General features: G+C 41.0%; 3 protein-coding genes across 8 annotated transcripts; 1 reads left to right on the forward strand and 2 right to left on the reverse strand.

Moving 5' to 3' along the window:
* Positions 1–979: 979 nt before the first annotated feature.
* Positions 980–3,812, forward strand: LOC104109006 (E3 ubiquitin-protein ligase RING1-like). Its single transcript, XM_009618180.4, has one exon. It carries the CDS (start codon positions 1,235–1,237, stop codon positions 2,309–2,311), a length of 1,077 nt encoding a protein of 358 aa, XP_009616475.1. The 5' UTR covers positions 980–1,234; the 3' UTR covers positions 2,312–3,812.
* LOC104109007 (uncharacterized) lies at positions 3,265–21,650 on the reverse strand. Of its 6 annotated transcripts, none has more exons than XM_070200093.1 (6): positions 21,462–21,649; positions 8,656–8,702; positions 5,007–5,096; positions 4,747–4,886; positions 4,479–4,664; positions 3,265–3,933 (listed from the first exon to the last, which is right to left on the reverse strand). In XM_070200093.1, the coding sequence occupies exons 2-6, from the start codon at positions 8,690–8,692 to the stop codon at positions 3,562–3,564; spliced, it is 825 nt and encodes a 274-aa protein (XP_070056194.1). In that variant the 5' UTR covers positions 8,693–8,702; positions 21,462–21,649; the 3' UTR covers positions 3,265–3,561. The 6 variants fall into 6 exon arrangements, with proteins under 6 accessions (XP_070056194.1, XP_070056196.1, XP_070056193.1 ...); XM_070200095.1 differs by having other exon boundaries at positions 3,293–3,933; positions 8,636–8,702; positions 21,462–21,650; XM_070200092.1 differs by having other exon boundaries at positions 3,293–3,933; positions 21,490–21,649.
* On the reverse strand, positions 8,709–21,321 carry LOC138909056 (structural maintenance of chromosomes protein 1-like). Its single transcript, XM_070200091.1, has 2 exons — positions 18,487–21,321; positions 8,709–18,412 (listed from the first exon to the last, which is right to left on the reverse strand). Exons 1-2 carry the CDS (start codon positions 19,021–19,023, stop codon positions 17,570–17,572), a joined length of 1,380 nt encoding a protein of 459 aa, XP_070056192.1. The 5' UTR covers positions 19,024–21,321; the 3' UTR covers positions 8,709–17,569.
* Positions 21,651–22,190: the final 540 nt, after the last annotated feature.

A 22,190-nucleotide genomic window follows, 5' to 3' on the forward strand; every position in this document is an offset into this window, starting at 1 on the left:
CACTTCAGACTTATTTGGCGTTAAGTGCATCTAAAGTGTAATTTTTTACTTCAGACTTATTGGTCTTAAGTGTAGGAAAACGTTTGTTGCACTTTAAACCTTTTGGCCTTAAGTGCATCTGAAGAATAATTTTTCACTTCAGACTTATTGACCTTAAGTGCATGAAGTCATTGGTTGCACTTCGGACCTATTTGACCTTAAGTGCATCTGAAGTGCAATTTTTTTATTTCAGAGTAATTTTTTTTAAACTTCAGACCCGATAAGTCTGAAGTTGAACGTAAAGTGGGTAGGTTTGCAAATATTTTTGCAAAGTGGGTATAGGTTCAATTGTGACCCCAAAACTGGGTATAAATGCAAAAGCCCCAAAATTAAGTGCTATGATCTGGAACTCCGATCAGTTCACCTAAAATTTAAAAGAGGGAGTAACTTCCTAGAAAATTATTATAATATAAATGTCTGAAATTATATCAAAATTTAAATATGTTGACCCTTCTATTTTTCGGGACAGAGCAACTAACTTATTACACGTAACAAAATTCTACCACTAATTAGTCTTGTATGCTTTGACTGTGTAACTAACAGTAATGTATACCATACATGAACCATTGTATGCAATAGAAAATGCTGATTAACCTTTACTTTTCCAGAAAATTGACTAGCAATAATGTCATACTTACCATAGGACAAAAACAAGCAGACTACAATATGGCTATGTATGTGAGTTGTGACAACTAATTAGGTCCAAGGTCAAATAATCTCGTGGAATTCAGCTCAAGTATCGTAATTTAGCACGGAATTTATCATTTTGTTTGACAAGTAAAATGCTTGTAATTCACTCTAGTTTGCTTCAAATCAATGTTTCTTAACTAAAAATAACAAAATAAATAACAACAAACCCGAAAAATAAAAAGATTGTTTCTGATAAACCCTTGGCTTAAGAAATTAATGTATCTCAACTATTCATGGAAAATTTTAAAATATTCCAAGGAGCCATCAACCTCATATATTCAATTGAATGAAAGCAAAAGACCCTCTAAAAATCTTTATTCAAACCTTGGAAAATAACAGGCTTATCATCCCTCCACCTTGTTGACAACTACTCATTGAGAGAAAGAATTAAAGAACCTTGAAAATAAATCAAGAATCTCAATGACTACTCACCTAAATCTTCTTCTACCCAAAATGAAACTAACTCCATTATTGTTTTTCTAAGATCAAGAAACATTATCTATCAATGGCTATGAACACCAGAAAACTACTTCAAACTGCAAATCAATCCAAAGATTGTTTGTATTTTTGTGATTCAACATGTCCTGATAGTTGTTATCCATATGTAGACTTGGATTATTACACACCACCACCACCACCTCCGCCGCTGCCGCCGCCACAATTAAGTAGCAAACATCATCAGAATATATCACCTTATATTATCATCTCTGTTGCCTTATTTGCTAGCTTGATTCTTCTTGTTAGCTACTATTTGATCATTGTTAAGAACTGCTTGAATTGGAACAGAAGAAGAAGCACCTCAGCACAAGGCTCCAATGAAGAATTTTTAGACGAAAATCGAGCTCCTATAATTGATCATCCAATTTGGTACATCAACACTGTGGGTCTTCAACCATCTGTTATTGATAAGATAACTATTTTCAAGTTCAAAAAAGGGGATGGTCTGATTGAAGGAACAAACTGCTCTGTTTGCTTGAATGAATTTCAAGAAGAGGAGTCTCTTAGACTACTTCCAAATTGTAAACATGCTTTTCACATCCATTGTATTGACACATGGCTTAGATCACACACCAATTGTCCCTTGTGTCGTGCTTCTATCGAGCCGAATTTAGGTACTAGTTTCAGTACCAATGAAGAAAGGATGTTGGAAATTGATGAACAGAGAGATGATACTGGAGAAGTAAATAGTAACAATGAGGCCACAGATGGCGAGATTTGCGAAAATGCTGGTGAGCAAGAAGAGGTTTTGCAGATTGAGAGCCTGGGAACTTCAGCAAAAAAAGTTAATACCAAATGGGATAGTGTAAATGGAGAGGTACAAGGAATGAGGAGGTCTGTTTCAGTAGATTCTTCAATTAGTTTAAATATAGGACTTGGTATGTATATGTTGTCAAGAATGAGTAGAGGTGAAAAGGGATGTGTTGAAACAGCAAAACTGGAGGAAGCTGTTGGTGAAAATTCAAGTTCCATGGCATTGTCTCTGCATAAAGAACATGTTTTGATGAAGAGATCATTTTCATATGGTGGTAGGTCTTTCTTCTCAAGACATCATCGTAGCTCCAGTTCAGTACTTCCATTGTGAAACACCTTTAGTTTCTTTCATACAACATTAGCTAGGTCGAAGTTCAAGGCACATAACATCAGCTTTATGGTTCTGAAGAGGACCATTTATGAACCAAGAGGAAGAATGAGGATTTTGGCAACCATGATATCACAAGATATGACCCCATGGGGTTGTATTTGTATGCTAGTTTCAAGACGACTGAATTCTCATTGGTTTGCACACTGTTGTAAATGCATAATATAAACAAGTTTTTAGTCTCTAGTTAATTGCGGAAACAATCTTCTTCTTCTTTTTTCTTTCTACTTCCTCCCAGGATTGTATGTTGTAGTTGGTACCAGATTAATTAGTATCTGGAAGGACATGAATGAGCACTTTGCTGAGCAAGAAAGATGAGGTAAATTGGATGTATAATGTGGGTTGCATAATGAAATCTGGTTAACATTCTGCAATATTTTATGTTCTAATCTCCCAAGTTGATGGTCATCGGAAACATTGGATTTTGAGATCCTTCAGCGGAAAGTTGATTGCATGCCTCGTCCAGTGAAGCTGCCCTTGGAATTGAAGACTCATTTGTTAGTTGTTACGAATCAATAGAAATTTTGTAGAATCAAATGGAAATCGAAAACAAATGGCAATTTAAATACATGGCAACCAGCAGCAACACGGGACACTTTGAACCAACTACTCCAAAATTTTATTGGAAGCAAAAGCACGTTATAAATCATTAACTGGCCCTGGATCCATCAGCAAGGGCTTCAACTCAATTCACAATAGGATTAGATATAAGGGTCGATCATAACAACTCTGTGTCCAAGCTCAAGGTTCAATTCTTCCTCTGAGCCAATAACCTTCATTGACTGCTATTAAGTCTACCCTCCATAATCTTTTTTTTTTCCATTTCCGGAGAACTATCCTGCAATACTTTTTAACTAGACGAGCCGACGAGGGGAAGAATCAGAGTCATCAGTGACTGAGTGAAAGAATGTTAGTGGACTAAAATTAGAAAAAAGAAAAAGGACAATAGATTACACGAACAGATTTCCTCATGTCAAGTCTCAGGTCACAAGAGAAAAGACCTCTTAAACCCTGCAGCAACATTTGCCAATGATAATATTCCCTTATGGCATCCTCCTAGAGTAAGGACAGACTTATAATCTAAGACAGGAAATTTAGGCTACCAAAATCCACAGATACTTCTTTCAACAAGAATGCCACAGCCTCTTTTCCACATCCTAACTGCCAGTATCTCCTGGAAGGTATGCTCTCAGTTAGTCTTCTCTCATACTATCTGGTTTCCTCTTTGCTTGCATTGCAAGACGAGCATCTCTCTCCCGCTCAAATTCTCGATAATCAGCACGTTCTAAGAAAGAAACCCTGTCTAGATACTGATTGGAACTCTTCTTGTAAGCATCCAGCTCGTCTTCCATGCCTTTATTTTCTTCCTTGAACCCCTCCCAGTCTTTCTTTGTCTTATCAAGCACACTGAGTTTCTGCTTCTTTTTTATTTGTTCAAGGATAATATCAACAGGAGAAGCAGACGCTACAGGGCCTTTGCCTTTTTCAGATGCTTCCGCAGAGTTGGCATCAACATATTTTTTTACTTCAACTTCTTCACCAGCAAAATCTCGTACTTCAGTGATCTGTAAAATTAGACTAGGTATAAAGAATGTGCAAGGAAAAAGGAGCTACAACAAATCTGAGAAGCATATGCACATCTTAAGAGTGATAATTATTAATCTAAAGTTCTCCATCAAGTGGTTCAGACGACCAACTGCTTGCAACCATTCTCACAAATTTCCTCAACCCTGTCCTTCTCTTCTGGTGCCTGGTGTTGTATTGATGATAACTATCAAACTTAAAGATTAAACAAACAAAAGTGAGCAGCAGTTTCTTTCTTTCTAAATTTTTCTTTGGGGTTGGGGAGTGGGATAAGTTACTTTAGTGACAACAGTATCAAGCATTCTTGCTCTTTGAGAAAAGTAAAAGAGATCTGTAAGCAAGTTTTGCATTCTCCACAGGTTATGTCACATAGAAAGAAAGTGAATCAGTAATAATGTACAGCCAAAAAAGCTCTAGCACCTGGCACTCTATGAGTGTATTACAACATTTGGAACCAAGTCTTCAGCTACAAAAATGAAAAGCTAGTACTGCACAAAAATATCATGAGCAAGAAGGCTAGACTTACAACTTTACCCCGGCCTGAAGAGGCAGCAGCTGCGGCAGCCTCCTTTACTGCGCAGAGAGCAGCAGCAGCAAGCTTCTTTGCCTCCTCGCTAGTTTCATTTTGAGTAGGCCTAAGACACTTCTCAGGCGTGCTTCTTTCAGGCTCTGATGTCTTCTTTTGGGACAATCCCAGTACTGTCATCCAACTCTGCCGAGATTGTTACACCACAAGTCCGAATAAAAACGGGGGCATATCTCACACGATTGTAAAGTAGAGGTCTTATACTCACAGAAGACGGCGGTTTTGATGATTTCTTTGAGGAAGTTTTATTTGATGCTGAAGAAGGCTTGTTTATTATGGAGTACAGGGTCCTCGTAGACACTCCTTTATTCATTTGCTGCCAAACAGCATCCACTCGAGCTTTCCTTTCTGAAAATAAAAGCATACAGATGAAAACATTGTTCTTGTGATCCTGGTCTCTTGGCAAAACCATAATGAAAATAATTGGGGGGAAATATCATGAATGACAGGAGCATCGGCATCTCCTACCGATTTCTTCGGGCTGCATTTGCATGTTAGGAACACATGCAGCATCTTGTTTGGACATCATTTGGAACCCATCGACATTCTCTAAATTATCTGAATCATGAGGCAAAGACATTTTCTCCAGATGTCAGCAGTACAGAATGAGAGAGCTCGACCTAGGGCATAATCCGTGACTTCAATATCTCATAGCAAGTATAGCACCAAGAGACAGAGTAATGCTTGCAGAGCAACATGTAAATAAAACCTGATGCCGAATCAGCCAGAAAAGAATTGGAGAACAGACAAAGACAAGGTGCTAGGAGAGAGGGAAACAAGATAGAAACTTCATTTAAGTGTTAAGGAGGATAGATGCATAATTACATATGCAGGATTCAGGAGACTTTTCCATTAAGGTTCTTTTTTACATTTTCTCATTTCAAGGAAAAAGGACAAGGTAGAGTTGTTATTCCAGGAGAGGAGACATCATCTAAGTCGCTCAGACACGGGTGCGGGTGTCCGACACGGGTATGGATTTAGAGCAGTGTTGTGAAGAGCGTGAAGCGAGGAAAAGCGACAAGCCCCTTTTCGCTTAAAGCGAGAAGTGAGAAGCGAAGCGCTCACTTTTTTGAAGTGAAGCGGCATTGTAAAAAAAAAAAATTAAAATAAATAATGTATAGACAACACATGTAACTGTAAGCAAATGTTCAATACTTCAATGTAAAAACTAAAGAGTAGTATCAATTAAAGCACAAAATGAGCATCCTATTCTTCTACAAGATAGTCAAATTCTTGTATTCCACTATCATTATTATATTGCTCGTCATCTTCTTCAACTTCTTCTTCATCAACTACGAAAAGGGCAGTATAACTGAAACAGCATTTCATCATTTTTATCACTGAAACAGTGCAAGAAAATGAAGAAGAAGAAGAAGAGGAGAAGAATGAGAAAGAAGAACTGAGGGGGGGAAAAAAAATCGCCAACATTTCAATGCTATTTGGACGCTGAAACAGCGAAAGAAAAAGGAGGAGGAGAAGAAATCATATACCTGGACTAAACTTGATGATCTTGAAGTTGAAAAGTGTATAAAAGAACAGCTTTTTAAATTAAAAAGGTTGGCAGCCCTTTAAACCAGAGAAGCGCTTGCTTTAGTCGCCTCGCTTCGCATCGTCGCTTCTCGCTTTTTAGTGGGAAGCGACCGCTTTTGAATACCTGCTACGCTTCAGATAGCAGAAGCGGTGGTTGGGACACCTCGCTTCGCTTCTCGCTTTAAGCAAGGAAGCGCCCGCTTTTCACAACACTGATTTAGAGGTCGGATCCTTCGATATGTAAATTCTAAGATTCGGGGATATGGATCCTAGTACGTATTCGGGTGCGGGGATCCGTCTAAAAATAATTCAAAATAATAAAAATATTCTCTATAATATGAGAAATTTTGCGGAATACTTACGTATAGCTTGTAAGGTGTGAATTTCTTTTTTATTAAAAGATTGATTTCCCCGGGAAAAAAAAGATTTCCTAGATAAGGTATGCTATTTTCTTCAAATTTACCCTAGTTTTGGTTCTGATTTTGGGAATCAAATTGTATCTTGTCTCAAATTTTTCCGTCCGTCGTGGTCAAAGTAGCCAAATTATTTGATCAGATCCGGTACGGATCCCATACCCACACCCATAGTAGTGTCATGTCGACATGGGTGCGGCACCTAAACTGTCGTGTCGGAGCAACTAGGGTAGCATATGATCTTACTCGCCCACACCAAGGATTGGAGGTGAATCAAAACAACCAAAGCGAATTACACGCAACAAGCTTATGACGCATATGGGTAAGCACAAAAACATACTAATAAGAAAAAGGTTTTTTTTTATGAAGTAAGGGAATTTCATTAAATGGCATCAAGAAGATGCAAAGCAAAAATTACAACATAAAGGGATTGTCTACTCATATACAAAAAATATTACTACTTTCTAACATATACATGTATAGGTATCATTTTCTAATAATATTACTGCATGTTCATCTAGAATTTTCCATGTAAAACAAATTCTTGTGATAATGAACAGAAAAAAAGGGGTTAGATAAGAGAATAAAGGAGCTAAGACAATCAATGTAGTTTTAGACTAACAGTAAGCCATGCGAATCTGCTTATTCATAGTTTCCTCTTCCCCATTGCAGTTCTTTTTTATTTTTCCTCTGATATTAAAAATCTCTGACAAAATGCCTGTTGATTAATCGCCAAGAATGGTAGATGCAGTTATCTCAATAACTTGTTCATTCTATTACAAGATTATGAAACCATGACACATGATTTTAACCAGACAAACTGAAATGTCATTTCTCGCTATTTACTGTTAATATCCTTTCTGGCACATTTTTTTATTCCTTTAATAAGACCTAAAGACAGTTGTTTTCTGGTATTAATAATTTGATGAATGAGAAGCTTATTTCACTCATATCAAAGTTGAGTCTACCATAGCTCCACAGCTCCTGGGAAACTCGAAAAACATGTGCATGCTCTATTGACAATTTTGTCAATGTAAGGCAAAGAATAGGCATTAATCCAGTACTAGGTGATAAAACTTCCTCAAAAAGTTAGACAAAATCCTTGTGATTTATAGGCAAAATCCATTACAGCCCCATGGATGTAACTTGGGTAAGAGGGCAGTATTACAGCAATGAGGAAGTATGGATTATGGTTATCATGACATGAAATAGTGATAACTGTTCTTGGTTAACAACACATGCTTATCCTATGCTTGGAACATTCAATCTACAATTAAGAGGGCCAGACCAGCTTGTCTTCTACTGTAACCCTTTCTTTCTTTCATTTTTGTTAACTCTACTGTAATTACACATTGCAAGTTTATTTTTTCTTTTTGCTTCAACAAGATAGATGACCACATAGATTTTATAGATTTCACAGACTAGCTGCTGCATACTGCATTACTTACAGCAGATAGTAACGTTAATCTGCTCCACTGATAAAGAGTCGACCCAAAAGAACGAATGGGCTTTCACAACAGTAGGAAACTATAACAAATATGATGACACGACATAGACTTATCAACATCACTGCTATATTTCCATTAATATCTTTTTAATTTGCCAATAGGTTAAATGCCTGACAAACAAACATAAGCCATCTTTGACTTTGAAGTCACATTGGACCATACACAAATGCTGCACTGGTCATATGAAATAGTAGAGGGCTGATTAGGTTAGACACCAACACTAAACAGATTAGCTGGAAAGAATATCTTCAGAACAGTAAATTTAGGATTTAGCTACATATATCCATACTGATTGTGTGAAGCTTCCTCCAATTCCCAATGCCAACAATAAAATCTCCAAACTCATCTTATTGCAAAGACTTAATATTAAGTTAGACATAATAAGAGCATAATTTCACACAAGTCAGCAGAACCTTAACATCTTATGCAAAAGCAGGTCAGCTAGTTTTGTATGAGTCCATTAAAACTAAGTAAAATTCAAGTGACCAGTTGCGACATTTAAAATAAAATAATGAAATGCTAGCAGAGGAGACAAACGTGAAATGAAACCCGAGAAAATTATGTAAATTCTAAAGAGGAAATGCCAAAGGTCATGTCCTCGTTAGAAGATAATTGATAGAATTGACAAGAGGGAAAGGACAGGTACATTAAATAAAAGTATTTTACTTTGAACAAGCTGGGCTTCCGCAGTCAATTCAGCCATATTGCTTAACCTGTTCAATCAATTCATAAACCATAAGAACAGCATCAAATTACCTAAGATTGAAATGGAAAGAAGAAGGCGGAAAGGAGTGTAATAGGAGAAACACATGTTCAAGTGAAAAAGAGAGAAAATATATCTTCACCGAAAAAAGTAAAACCAAATACCCATTGGGAAACACTGATAGTCTCGGGCAATTCGTTAAGGCATGAATAACATAAACAACCTAAACTGCACTATGTAAACGTTACCACCCTTCACTTTGTTTCATAATGATAAATCCCTCCCGGAAAATTTTGAGGGGCTTCACACTCCAAAATAACTTGATATGACAGGAACATAGAATAAGATCAATGCAAGTTAAGTGGTAAAAAATAAAAACATCTAAATATAAACAAAGATTTTCCCTGTAAGACGAACATCACAATTCAGCCACTTCAAAAAATATAACTATAGGTGAACATTGGTTACAGTCATCAACTGCATGTTAACACGATAAGGGACATGAATGACAATGTTTTTTACCTTGGTAGAAATTAATGGTGTATTGACGTTGTACTAGACCTCGTAAGATGGGTTAACTTCACTTACTATAGACCCCCTTTACAGAATGGGGAAGGGAGAAACTGTGGGCATTTGAAGCTTAGAGATACCAGCATTCAGTGTTCAAAGGCACGGAACTTCAAGAAAGGCACCAAACTAAAGTGCAAATATAGCATTCAAGATATCAAGTTTACATCACACTAATCAATTGAACAACCAATTTAAAATGTAAGATAATTTACTTTCCAAAAGATAGCACATGAAAAGCCTAGCAGGCTACAGAATTCCAGCAGAAAGATACAGCAAAATTCAGCAGAAAAAAACATAAATTCAAATTTTTTCCAGCACAATAAAAATCAGAGCTTTATCATATTACTAGCCATAAAAATCATACCAATACAAAAGTTGTTTTAGTTTTACCTATACAGATTGCAACAACAACAACATACCCACTATTATCCCACGCCGTGAGGTCTGGGAGGGTAGTGTGTACGCAAAACTTACCCCTAACTTGTGAGGATAGAGAGTGTATACGGTCGAAATAGATTTCGGCCTTCACTCGTCCGATCGAGTTCGAACGATGATCTATCGAAGTAAGATCCCGAAGATGGAACAAACTAACCTAGTTCGATATCATTATCAAGCTCGAATCCAAATCGAACCATGATGCAGAGTAGATCTATCATGCTTATAATCCAGAGACCAACCAACATTGACCTCGAATCAATTCGAGAGCTCGAGTCAGGATCGGGCTTGAACCAAGATCAAGAGCTCGAGTCGAAATCGAGCTCAAACCAAAATCGAGCTCGCAGACAAAAGCCGTTGCAATCCCACTAGAGAGAATCTTGGCAGAAATTGTGGAAAAGCTGGCTTATCATGGGTCTCCCACTGAATGTTTATTTTATTATGCTTAGAGCCAAATCCCTCCACTATAAAAGGGCTTGGTTACTATTTCTGTAGGACAAGTTTATTTCTCAGGCTTACATTGTAATAAAAACGCTATATTCTTCTACATTAAAAAATTATTCTTTCAGATTTTTTAAATTGATTCTATTTGTTGAGTCCTAAGATTCATTTTTCCTTACAACCTTATCTACTTCGCATTCTCTGCAATCCATATTTACATTTCTATTTATCCTTACAATTTGTATAAGTTACACCACATATCCTCGGAACTACGTATAAATTCAACTCTATCCATTTTTCGGGTAAACAGTTTGGCGCCCACCGTGGGATCGAGGATAACAGTGGTTATTTGATACAAATCTGAAAAACCACGCCATTGTGCTTTGCGCTTATTTCCGAAAACATCTTGAATTTCGGATCAGCTACGAATAACCATCAATCAAATGGCTTCACCAATCGATAACGGGGCCGCTCTTCAAGACGAAAACAACAACTTGACACCCAGTACTGAAAGACCACTTGTGAACACCGTTGGAGCTCGAATCGGAGCGCCAATTGATATCAATTCGCATGTAGCCATTGAGGCGAACCTACATGCTGAACCCGAGAATAGCATCCATGGTGGAACTCGGTCTGCGGTTCGAGATACTCATAACGTCGAGAAAAACGGTGTTAGCTTGCGTATGATTTTCGAAATGTTGCAAGCCCAACAGGCAGCAATAGCCCAGTTGCAAAGCCAAACCCAGCTACAAAGCAGGCCGGAGCCCAATCCACCCCGAGAAATCACCCACAGAACAGAACCATCCATAGTGAAGTCAAATGAGCAAGAATCGGGGACTACTCCCAAAATTGCTAAATTGCTCAAGGAACTCACAAAGCGAGTCGAAGCCAACGATAAAAAAGTAGAAACTTATAATTCTAGGGTCGATCAGATCCCGAGAGCTCCACCAATGATAAAAGGGCTGGATTCGAAAAAATTCATACAAAAGCCTTTTCCCTCGAGTGCGGCCCCAAAACCAATCCCCAAAAAATTCTGTATGCCCGAAATTCCCAAATATAATGGTACGACAGATCCTAACGAACACGTCACCTCTTACACATGTGCCATCAAGGGTAACGATTTGGAGGACGATGAGATCGAATACGTGTTGTTGAAAAAGTTCGGGGAGACCCTCTCGAAGGGAGCAATGATCTGGTATCACAATCTACCGCCAAATTTCATCGATTCTTTTGCCATGTTAGCAGATTCGTTCGTAAAGGCACATGCTGGTGCCATAAAGGTTGCAACAAGGAAATCAGACCTCTTCAAAGTAAAGCAAAGGGGTAATGAAATGCTGAGGGAATTCGTATCCCGATTCCAAATGGAACGCATGGAATTGCCACCGATCACAGACGATTGGGCCGTACAAGCTTTCACCTAAGGGTTGAATGAGCAAAGTTCGACAGCATCACGTCGGTTGAATCAAAATTTGATCGAGTATCCAGCAATAACTTGGGCAGATATACACAACCGATATCAATCAAAAATTAGGGTCGAAGATGACCATTTGGGAGCTCCGTATGGACCCGTGCATCAGAACAGGACAGCTACTAAAAACCAAAGGGAGATCGACAGAGAACAAAGGTCGAACAGAGACCGATATCAACCGTACGTCGCAGATCGGATGAACAACGGTTCAACACGCAATACAGTTCGGAACAATCGAAGGATTGATCGAGGGCAAAATTCTCGGGGACTTATGAGCAAGAGCGGCTTTGATAAATATGCCGACCCTATAGAAGCACCTCGGTTATCAGAGTATAACTTCAGCGTTGATGCATCCGCCATCGTGTCGGCTATCGGACGCATCAAAGACACTAAATGGCCTCGACCCATGCAGACCGATCCTGCCCAAAGGAATCCCAATCAAATGTGCGAATATCATGGCACTCATGGCCACAAAACGGAAGATTGCAGGCAACTAAGAGAGGAAGTAACCCGCTTATTTAACAAAGGGCACCTTCGGGAATTTCTGAGTGATAGGGCGAAGAACCATTTTAAAAACAGGGATTTCGGCAAGCAAAACGAGCAAGAAGAACCGCAGCACGTCATTCACATGATCATCGGCGGCACCGATACCCCTCAGGGACCAGTGCTTAAACGCACTAAAACATCGATTGTGAGGGAAAAGCGATCTCGAACTCAAGATTACGCACCCATAGAGACTTTGTCCTTCGATGATGAAGATGCAGAAGGAGTCATTCAACCTCATAACGATGCACTGGTAATATCCGTACTCATGAATAAAACTAAAGTTAAGCGTGTGTTGATCGATCCAGGTAGCTCGGCCAACATCATCAGATTGAAGGTCGTAGAACAAGCTCGTCCTGCAGGACCAGATCGTACCCGCAACTCTGGTTCTAAACAGATTCAATATGGCATGTGAAACCACCAAAGGCGAGATAATCCTACCAATAAACGTGGCCGGAACCACCAGGAAACGAAGTTTCACGTGATCAAAGGCGACATGAGATACAACGCCCTTTTCGGAAGGCCATGGATCCACAACATGAGAGTTGTACCTTCGACCCTACACCAGGTCCTCAAATTCCCAACATCGAGAGGTGTCAAAACAGTGTACGGAGAACAACCGGCCGCAAAAGAAATGTTCGCCGTCGAGGAAGCGAAATCAATATCCTCGCCTTCGCCAATAAAGGGATCGGGCTCAGAAGGAAAACGGGACGCCAAATAGCAATCACAGATGTCGGCTTCAACCCAGCCAGATAACCAAAAGATCGAAGAAGATGATGATCAAAGGGTCCCTCGATCTTTCATGATTCCCGATGACTCCGACGCCACCAAATCAACAATTGAGGAACTAGAGCAAGTCACACTAATCGAGCACTGGCCCGAGCGAAAGGTATACTTGGGAACGGGGTTGAGCCCCGAACTCAGGAAGAAACTTGTTCAATTTCTTATCGATAACATTGATTGTTTTGCCTGGTCCCATTTAGATATAACAGGGATCCCACCGGACATAACGACGCATCGGCTGAGCTTGGACCCTAAGTTCAGACCGGTGAAGCAAAAGAGAAGACCCCAGTCCGAGGAAAAGCACGCATTCATAAAGGACGGGGTAACCAAACTTCTCAAGATAGGGTCCATTCGGGAGGTGAAATATCCCGAATGGTTAGCCAATGTAGTTGTAGTGCCTAAAAAAGGGAAACAAACTTAGAATGTGTGTGGACTATAAGGATTTGAACAAAGCGTGCCCCAAATATTCCTTTCCGCTTCCCAACATCGATCGCATGATTGATGCCACGAGATCCTCACATTTCTCGATGCCTAGGGTATAATCAAATCCAGATGAACCCGGAGGACCAAGAAAGGACTTCATTTGTCATCAAATATGGAGCATATTGTTATAATGTGATGCCCTTCGGGCTAAAAAATGCAGGGGCTACTTACCAACGCCTAGTAAATAAAATGTTCGAAGAACAAATAGGTAAATCAATGGAAGTTTATATTGATGATATTATAGTTAAGTCCCTGCGCTCAGAGGACCATTTGACCCATTTGCAGGAAACGTTCGAGATTTTGAGAAAATACAACATGAAGCTCAACCCCGAAAAATGTGCTTTCGGGGTCGGTTCGGGCAAGTTCCTCGGCTTCATGGTGTCAAATCGGGGAATCGAGATTAACTCCGATAAAATCAAGGCCATCGAAGACATCACCATCGTGGACAGCATGAAAGCTGTACAAAGGCTAACGGGACGGATTGCAGCCTTAGGCCGATTCATTTCGAGATCATCAGATCGAAGTCACAAATTTTTCTCTCTACTCAAAAAGAAGAACGATTTCGCTTGGACCCCGAAATGCCAACAAGCATTAGAGGAACTAAAACGATATCTATCGAGCCCACCACTACTTCACGCTCCAAAAACAGACGAAAAACTTTGCTTGTACTTGGCAATATCGGAAATCCGCCGTAAGCGGTGTCCTAGTTTGAGAAGAGCAAGGTACGCAATTTCCCGTTTATTATATAAGTCGGACCTTAGGAGAAGCAGAAACTAGATATCCGCACCTAGAAAAATTGGCACTTGCACTGATAAGCGCCTCTAGAAAGTTAAGACCATACTTTCAATGTCACCCCATATGCGCATTAACCACTTACCCGTTTCGTAATATTTTGCACAGGCCCGAACTATCAGGCCGATTGGCCAAATGGGTCGTCGAACTCAGCGGGTACGATATCGAATATCAACCCCGTACGGCCATCAAGTCTCAAATTTTAGCAGACTTCGTGGCCGATTTCACGCCAACCCTCATACTCGAAGTCGAAAAAGAACTCCTGTTGAAATCGGGTACATCATCGGGGGTATGGATCCTTTTTACGGACGGGGCTTTGAACGTGAAGGGGTCCGGGCTAGGCATAGTTTTGAAACCACCCACGGATAGCACTATTAGGCAATCTATTAAAACTACCAGGTTGACCAACAACGAGGCCGAGTATGAGGCCATGATTGCAGGCCTCGAGTTAGCTAAAAACTTGGGAGCAGAAGTCATTGAAGCCAAATGTGACTCCTTGCTGGTGGTAAGTCAAGTAAACAAAACCTTCGAAATTCGAGAAGATAGAATGCAACAGTATTTGGATAAACTACATGTCACTTTGCACCATTTCAAACAATGGACGTTACAGCATATTCCACGAAAGCAAAACAGTGAGGCTGATGTACTTGCAAATTTGGGATCGTCGGTCGAGAAAGGTGACTTGAGCTCGGGGACTGTCGTTCAACTCTCAAGATCAGTAATTGAAGAAGGTCACGCCGAGATAAACTCTACAAGCTTAACCTAGAATTGGAGAAATAAGTATATTGAATACTTAAAGAGCGGAAAGCTCCCATCGGACCCTAAAGATTCTAGGGACCTACGGACTAAAGCTGCTCGATTCACGTTGGCTTCGGATGGAACGCTATATCGAAGGACATTCGACGGACCGTTGGCAGTATGCTTGGGTCCGGGAGATACCGATTACATCCTACGGGAAGTGCACGAGGGCACTTGTGGGAATCACTCCGATGCCGATACATTAGTTCGAAAAATAATCAGAGCAGGGTATTATTGGATCGATATGGGCAAAGATGCGAAGTAATTTGTTCGAAAATGTGACAAATGTCAAAGGTTTGCGCCAATGATCCATCAACCCGGAGAACAACTTCACTCAGTCCTATCCCCATGGCCGTTCATGAAATGGAGAATGGATATCGTTGGCCCTCTGCCATCGACCCCAGGTAAAGCCAAATTCATTTTATTTATGACTGACTATTTTTCTAAATGGGTTGAAGCGCAGGCGTTCGAGAAAATAAGAGAGAAAGAAGTTATAGACTTTATCTGGGATCATATCGTATGCCGATTCGGGATACCCGCCGAAATAGTATGTGACAATGGGAAACAATTCGTTGGCAGCAAAGTAACAAAATTCTTCGAAGATCACAAAATAAGAAGGATATTATCAAACACCGTACCACCCCAGTGGGAACGGACAGGCCGAATCAACGAACAAAACTATCATTCAAAACCTAAAGAAGAGGTTGAACGACGCTAAAGGAAAGTGGAGAGAAATCCTGACCGAAGTCCTTTGGGCATATCGGACAACGTCAAAATCCAGTACGGGGGCGACCCCATTCTCCTTAGTATATGGGTTCGAAGCATTGATACCAGTCGAAGTCGGCGAACCCAGTACCAGATTTCGATTCACGATGGAAGAATCAAAGAACGAGGCTATGAATACCAGCCTCGAATTATCGGACGAAAAACGAGAAGCTGCTCTCGTCCAATTGGACGCCCAAAAGCAGCGAATCGAAAGATATTATAATCGAAGAACCAAGCTCCGTCATTTCAAGCCCGGGAACTTAGTATTAAGGAAAGTCACCATCAATACCCGAAATCCGAACGAAGGAAAACTAGGACCAAATTGGGAAGGACCATATCAGGTTCTCGAGAACGTCGGAAAGGGATCATACAGGCTCGGCATTATAAACGGCAAACAGCTATCAAGCAATTGGAATGTGTCACATCTAAAACGATACTACTGCTAAGGTACGACCATTTCATATTCATTTACAAAACTGACCACTGCAGAAGTCCGAACAAAAGCTAAGATGGATCCTTCGCCTGAAAGCACGCGTTGCACTCTTTTTCCCTTAGACCGGTTTTATCCCAAATGGGTTTTTCGGCAAGGTTTTTAATGAGGCAACCAATGATCGTGCTGCACTTACAACAGTATCCGAGGCCTCTGTACAATTGACCTCGAATACTGGGGGGGCATTAGCCCTCAAATATATCAAGTTCTGATGCAAGAAAGTTATTTCGCAACAACGTGGCTCCAATAGGAAAAGTTGTAAGAGCCAAAATGGTCAAAACGAACCATGCTCATGTAGTTGGCCCGAACCCAGACGCGAAACATGAACACATGTATAATGACTTTCAAAGAAAGTCCTCCTCTTTACCGATATCTTATATCCAAGAAAAATTCCTCTATTTGGAGATTTATTATGCAACCAGAATTAAGATAAACTCGACCACTAAGCCTACGGGATACTTTTATTTCGAGTTCGAGCAAACACTCACTCGACCATTACGCCTACGGGCTACTTTTATTTAGAGTTCGAGCAAACATTCACTCGACCATTACACCTACGGGCTACATTACTTCGAGTTTGAATCATTCACTCGACTAAGCCTGCGGGTTACTTTTATTTCGAGTTCGAGCAAACACTCACTCGACCATTACGCCTACGGGCTACATTACTTCGAGTTCGAATCATTCACTCGACTAAGCCTACGGGCTACTTTTATTTCGAGTTCGAACAAACACTCACTCGACCATTACGCCTACGGGCTACATTACTTCGAGTTCGAATCATTCACTCGACTAAGCCCTACGGGCTACTTTTATTTCGAGTTCGAGCAAACACTCACTCGACCATTACGCCTACGGGCTACATTACTTCGAGTTCGAATCATTCACTCGACTAAGCCTACGGGCTACTTTTATTTCGAGTTCGAGCAAACGCTCACTCGACCATTATGCCTACGGGCTACTTTTATTTCGAGTTCGAGCAAGCACTCACTCGACCATTATGCCTACGGGCTACTTTGATTTCGAGTTCGAGCAAGCACTCACTCGACCATTATATTTCTTCGAGCTCGAATCATAGACTCAACTAATAAGCCTAAGGGCTACATCGCTCCAAGTTTGAGTAAGCGCTCGCTCGGTTACAGAGGCTACGAAGTCCAAATTTGATTAAGTTGTTTAAATCCTTGTGAAAACATTCATAAGGCGTGAATAAAGTCCTCACAAGACAGAAAACAAAAACAGAAGCAAGTCGGCAAAAAAGGGGATATATCTATATACAAATTTATCTGCATGGTTGATTACAACGTAAAAACTAAGAACTAAACTTCTCGGTCAAGAGCGGTCTCTTCTTTATCAGGCTCCCCCCGTTCTCGGATCCGCTCTTGCTCCCATCATCATCATCATCGCCATCAAAAACAAGAGCTTCAGCATCAGCTTCGAGTTCTTTGGTCCTTTTTATCTCTTCAGCGAGATCGAAACCACGAGCATGGATCTCCTCGAGGGTTTCCCTTCGGGATCGGCACTTATCAAGTTCGGCGACCCAATGTGCTCGAGTATCGGCGGACTCGGTTGCCTCTCTTGCTTGGACTTGGGCAGCTTCAGTATCGACCCGATAGACGGCCACGAGTGCATCCGCATCGGCCTTTGCCTTTTCGACATCAGATTCGGCCTTGGCAAGTACAGAGGCCAACCGAGCCTTAAGCTCCTCTATTCTTCTTGCTTGAACCAGGCCTTTTTCCTTCATTTTCTGAAGTTGAGTTTCGGACGATGATAACTGGGCTCGAGCAGTTTCTTTCTCTGCAGCAAAGCGGTCTATACCTTCTTTCCACCGCAAAGACTCCGTTTTTATCACGTCGACCTCCTCACGAAGCTTCCCGATCATCTCGATTTTTTGCTGCAACTGTGAGACCGAAATGTTAGCTATCGTTCCGGTATCAAGCCCATAGGCTTTCAAAAGTATCATTACCTGCTCAGACAAATCGGTCTGATCTCGATAAGCCTTGGCCAGCTCAGCTCGGAGGTCTTTTATTTCTTCTCTCTGCCCTAAGGAAAGTCTAAAGGAGTTCCTCTCATCAGTAGCCCGTTGTAGGTCGGCCTCGTATCGATGCAGCTCATTTTGGGATCGAGAACATGCTTCTCGATGAACTGCCGCTGCCTACAAAGAAACAAGCTAAGTTAACGAAAAGTGAACATAAAGGTAGTACCAACAAAATAATTTTAAAAGCTCACCTGATTCAAAGCCTGCCGCAATCCGTGAAAAAGATCTGATTCATCACCAGCACCGGCAACGTCCTCAATGCCGGTAAACAGGTCACGAAAGGGATCTTCTTCATCGTGAGGTCTGTCTAGATCGAGGGCTCCCAGAGCTTGGGCTTCCCGAATCACCCCTACGGTAAAAGCAGGAAAGGTAGGCGAATCCTCGATTGCTGCTGCCCCAAATGAATCGCCTGGAGCATTCTCCTCGGTTCGAAGGGGTTCGAGGGCCCCTTCGATCATATCCCCTGCCCGTTGACTCCGATGAGATGCGTCTTCGATATCCGATAGTTCGGGGACTCTACCCGAATCCTTCTCCGGTATATCCTCAGTTCGAGGCGGAGCCTCATGAAGCATCATCGATCCAACCACCGATGAGGCGTCGGTGGTTCTCTTCATTCGGACCGCCAGCGCGGACTCATCGTTTTCTTCTTCTTCTTCATCTTCATCCCTTAGGCGCAGAACAGATTCCACGGTCAAAGGAATGGCATTCTTGTTCGGCTTACGAGCCATCCTCTTCTTCGGTTTTGGATCTTCGGGAACGGAGGCTCTTTTCCTTTTATTTTCCTTCACCGGCTTTGGGACAGAGGCCGAAATTTCTTCCTCGTTGGACAAGGGCCTCAAAGCCGTGTCTTTACCCAAACCTGCATATGGAAAACCTTAATAAAATGTTTTGAAAACCACCTCGTTCGAATCATCAAAGAGTACGAGAAATGGGCTTACCATGATATTTGGCCTCCCATCGACCCTTTGATAAATCACGCCATGAGCGCTCGGCGTATGTGGAGGTCAAAACAAGAGCTCGTACCCAGTTCTTGAGATCGGGAACTGCTCCGGGCATCCAGGGAACCGCTACATCACAAAAGGAGGAGTGTCGATGAGAGAAGAAATGAAAGAACAAAGTAGAAGTAACAGTAGGATCACACTTACGTTTCATATTCCACTCCTCGGGAAAGGGCATCTTTTCAGTCGGAATCATGTCCGAAGTCCTTACTCGAACGAACCTGCCCATCCAACCCCGGTCTCTGTCCTCGTCAATACTCGAGAACATAGCCTTGGTAGCCCGACGCTGAAGTTTTATTAACCCTCCCGAAAAAGTCGAGGACGGTATAATTGGATAAGATGGTCGAGGGTGAACGGCATCCCCTCGATTTTGCTCACGAAATATCGGATCAGGATAACGATCCGCCAAAAGGAAGGGTGGACCTGGCCTAGGGTTATTTGGTATTGACGACAGAAATCAATGATAACTATCGAGGGGACCCAACGTGAAAGGATAAGAATACACATTCAAAAACCCTCTCACGTGCGAAGTGATATCTTCGTCAGAAGAAGGAATCATTATTTCTTTTTTATCCCAATTGCAATCTTTCTTTAGTTGTTGGAGGTGCTTCTCGGTTATCGAACATATATACCTCGATACCGGTTCACATCGACCAGGGACCGATGAGCTTTTATCAACCTTGAAATCAGAAGTAAGGACGCAGGCCCCGGGAACGCACTCCTCAGGCCGTGGTTCTGCCGGCGTATCATCGGCGGCACACTGTGAAGATGAAGCTTTCTCTTTCTGAGGAATGGTTTGTGACGTTTTCGCCATTTTCGAGTTCGGAAGTAAGGAATAGAGAAAAGTGACAAAGATTTGGTAGAAGTGAAGAGGGGCTTTTGTAGAAAGAAATCACAGATTTACTGGTAAGTTGGAGTGTACGAAAAAGGACTTGGGAAATTTGGAAGATAGAAGATGTAAAAGTGGTAAAGGATAAAAGAAAGGGTTATTTATAGGTTCAAGCGATGGTGGTTCAGTATCAGCGGTAGCCGACCACCGCCTGACATGCATTAAATGCCTTGAAAGACTAAACCGACGGGACAGCTACCAGATACGTCATGGTCGAACCCGATGGAAACATCAAGTTATAATCCGATCGAGCCGTTAAAAAATCATATCGTTTCTCACCACATTCTTTCTGAGAAATGAGGGGACTATCTGTATACAGTCGAAATAGATTTCGGCTTTCGCTCGTCCGATCAAGTTCGAACGATGATCTATCGAAGTAAGATCCCGAAGATGGAACAAACTAACCTCGAACCCTGGGGGGCCGATCCGTGTCGAGTTCGATATCATTATCAAGTTCGAATCCAAATCGAACCATGATGCAGAGTAGATCTATCATGCTTATAATCCAGAGACCAACCAACATTGACCTCGAATCAATTCGAGAGCTCGAGCCAGGATCGGGCTTGAACCAAGATCAAGAGCTCGAGTCGAGATCGAGCTCAAACCAAAATCGAGCTCGCAGACAAAAGCCGTTGCAATCCCACTAGAGAGAATCTTGGCAGAAATTGTGGAAAAGCTGGCTTATCATGGGTCTCCCACTGAATGTTTATTTTATTATGCTTAGAGCCAAATCCCTCCACTATAAAAGGGCTTGGTTACCATTTCTGTAGGACAAGTTTTTTTCTCAGGCTTACATTATAATAAAAACGCTATATTCTTCTACAGTAAAAAATTGTTCTTTCAGATTTCTTAAATTGATTCTATTTGTTGAGTCCTAAGATTCATTTTTCCTTACAACCTTATCTACTTCGCATTCTCTGCAATCCATATTTACATTTCTATTTATCCTTACAATTTGTATTAAGTTACGCCACATATCCTCGGAACTACGTATAAATTCAAGTCTATCCATTTTTCGGGTAAACAGAGAGGTATAGACCATCGGCTCAGAAAAGTACAAGCACACAAGAAGGGACAAAAGCACCAGTACAGATTGCAAATGGTAATAAAATTATTTAATTTACCAAAAGAAAAAGAAGTCATACCAATGCAGGAACAGACGAACAGAAACCCTAAAGACTTATTTCAAAGCAATACAAAAAAAAGGGATTGAAGCAGAAAAGCTGAAAATAAACAAACCAATGGGAGCAAAAGAGCAAATTCACTCAAGAAATTTTACGTGATAAGCTTTGCGAGAGAAAAGAAACCTCGAAGCAATCGTGTACGGGAGGAGGAAGAAGGTGAAAGCTTTCAAAAGTGGCCGACTTGCACCCGATCTTTGTATATATATAGCTCCTGTGAATCGAAAGGTCTGTCGAACCGAACAGGGATCCAGTGACCAAACCGGTTTGTATCATACCAATTACCAAGTTACCAACAGTCAACAGATATTATTTTGTTCGCGCACAGGGTGAAAAAACTTATCTTAAGCAGAGGTCAGCCCAGTAGTATTAGGCCATTTGTAATAAAAGCCCATACGTACTTGCCAGGTGATGGACCTGATGGCCTTTGAGTTAAAAGTTTGAAGAATTAATCCAATTAGTGGCTCACTCTACCACTTAAATTAAAAATAGCCGATGAATATATAATATATGAATAATTTATGTATTACATGTGTATAATTGTGTATAATAAATATATAATCTATATATATGGCTAGAAAAAATAAATAATTAATATGGCCGGCTATTTGTGTAAAAATCCCAAAAAGTTTAGGGAAATGACACCAGGTAGCCACTTTTAAGCATGGTGTTTAAAATATATCCACAGTTTACAATATATTTAAAGATTATCCAATTTCGTCCAAACTTCACGACATGGTGACCTAGAGTTTAAACCTCAAAGTTCAAACTTCAGGACATCGTATACTAAGGTTCAAAATTTGTGTCCAAAAGTTCAAATCTTATGT

Source organism: Nicotiana tomentosiformis, chromosome 4 (genome assembly GCF_000390325.3).
Source record: "Nicotiana tomentosiformis chromosome 4, ASM39032v3, whole genome shotgun sequence".
Classification (NCBI taxonomy): Eukaryota; Viridiplantae; Streptophyta; class Magnoliopsida; order Solanales; family Solanaceae; genus Nicotiana; species Nicotiana tomentosiformis.

Excerpts from the sequence above, each read along its gene's own strand:
- LOC138909056 (XM_070200091.1), bottom strand. The coding sequence starts at position 19,023 with ATGGCTCGTAAGCCGAACAAGAATGCCATTCCTTTGACCGTGGAATCT. Across the intron at positions 18,413-18,486 it reads TGCGGCAGGCTTTGAATCAG|GCAGCGGCAGTTCATCGAGA; the intron begins GTGAGCTTTTAA and ends GTTTCTTTGTAG.
- LOC104109007 (XM_070200093.1), bottom strand. The coding sequence starts at position 8,692 with ATGGCTGAATTGACTGCGGAAGCCCAGCTTGTTCAAA. Across the intron at positions 5,097-8,655 it reads GGAAGCCCAGCTTGTTCAAA|ATAATTTAGAGAATGTCGAT; the intron begins GTAAAATACTTT and ends CTCATGATTCAG. Across the intron at positions 3,934-4,478 it reads CTTCAGGCCGGGGTAAAGTT|ATCACTGAAGTACGAGATTT; the intron begins GTAAGTCTAGCC and ends CTAATTTTACAG.
- LOC104109006 (XM_009618180.4), top strand. The coding sequence starts at position 1,235 with ATGGCTATGAACACCAGAAAACTACTTCAAACTGCAAATCAATCCAAA.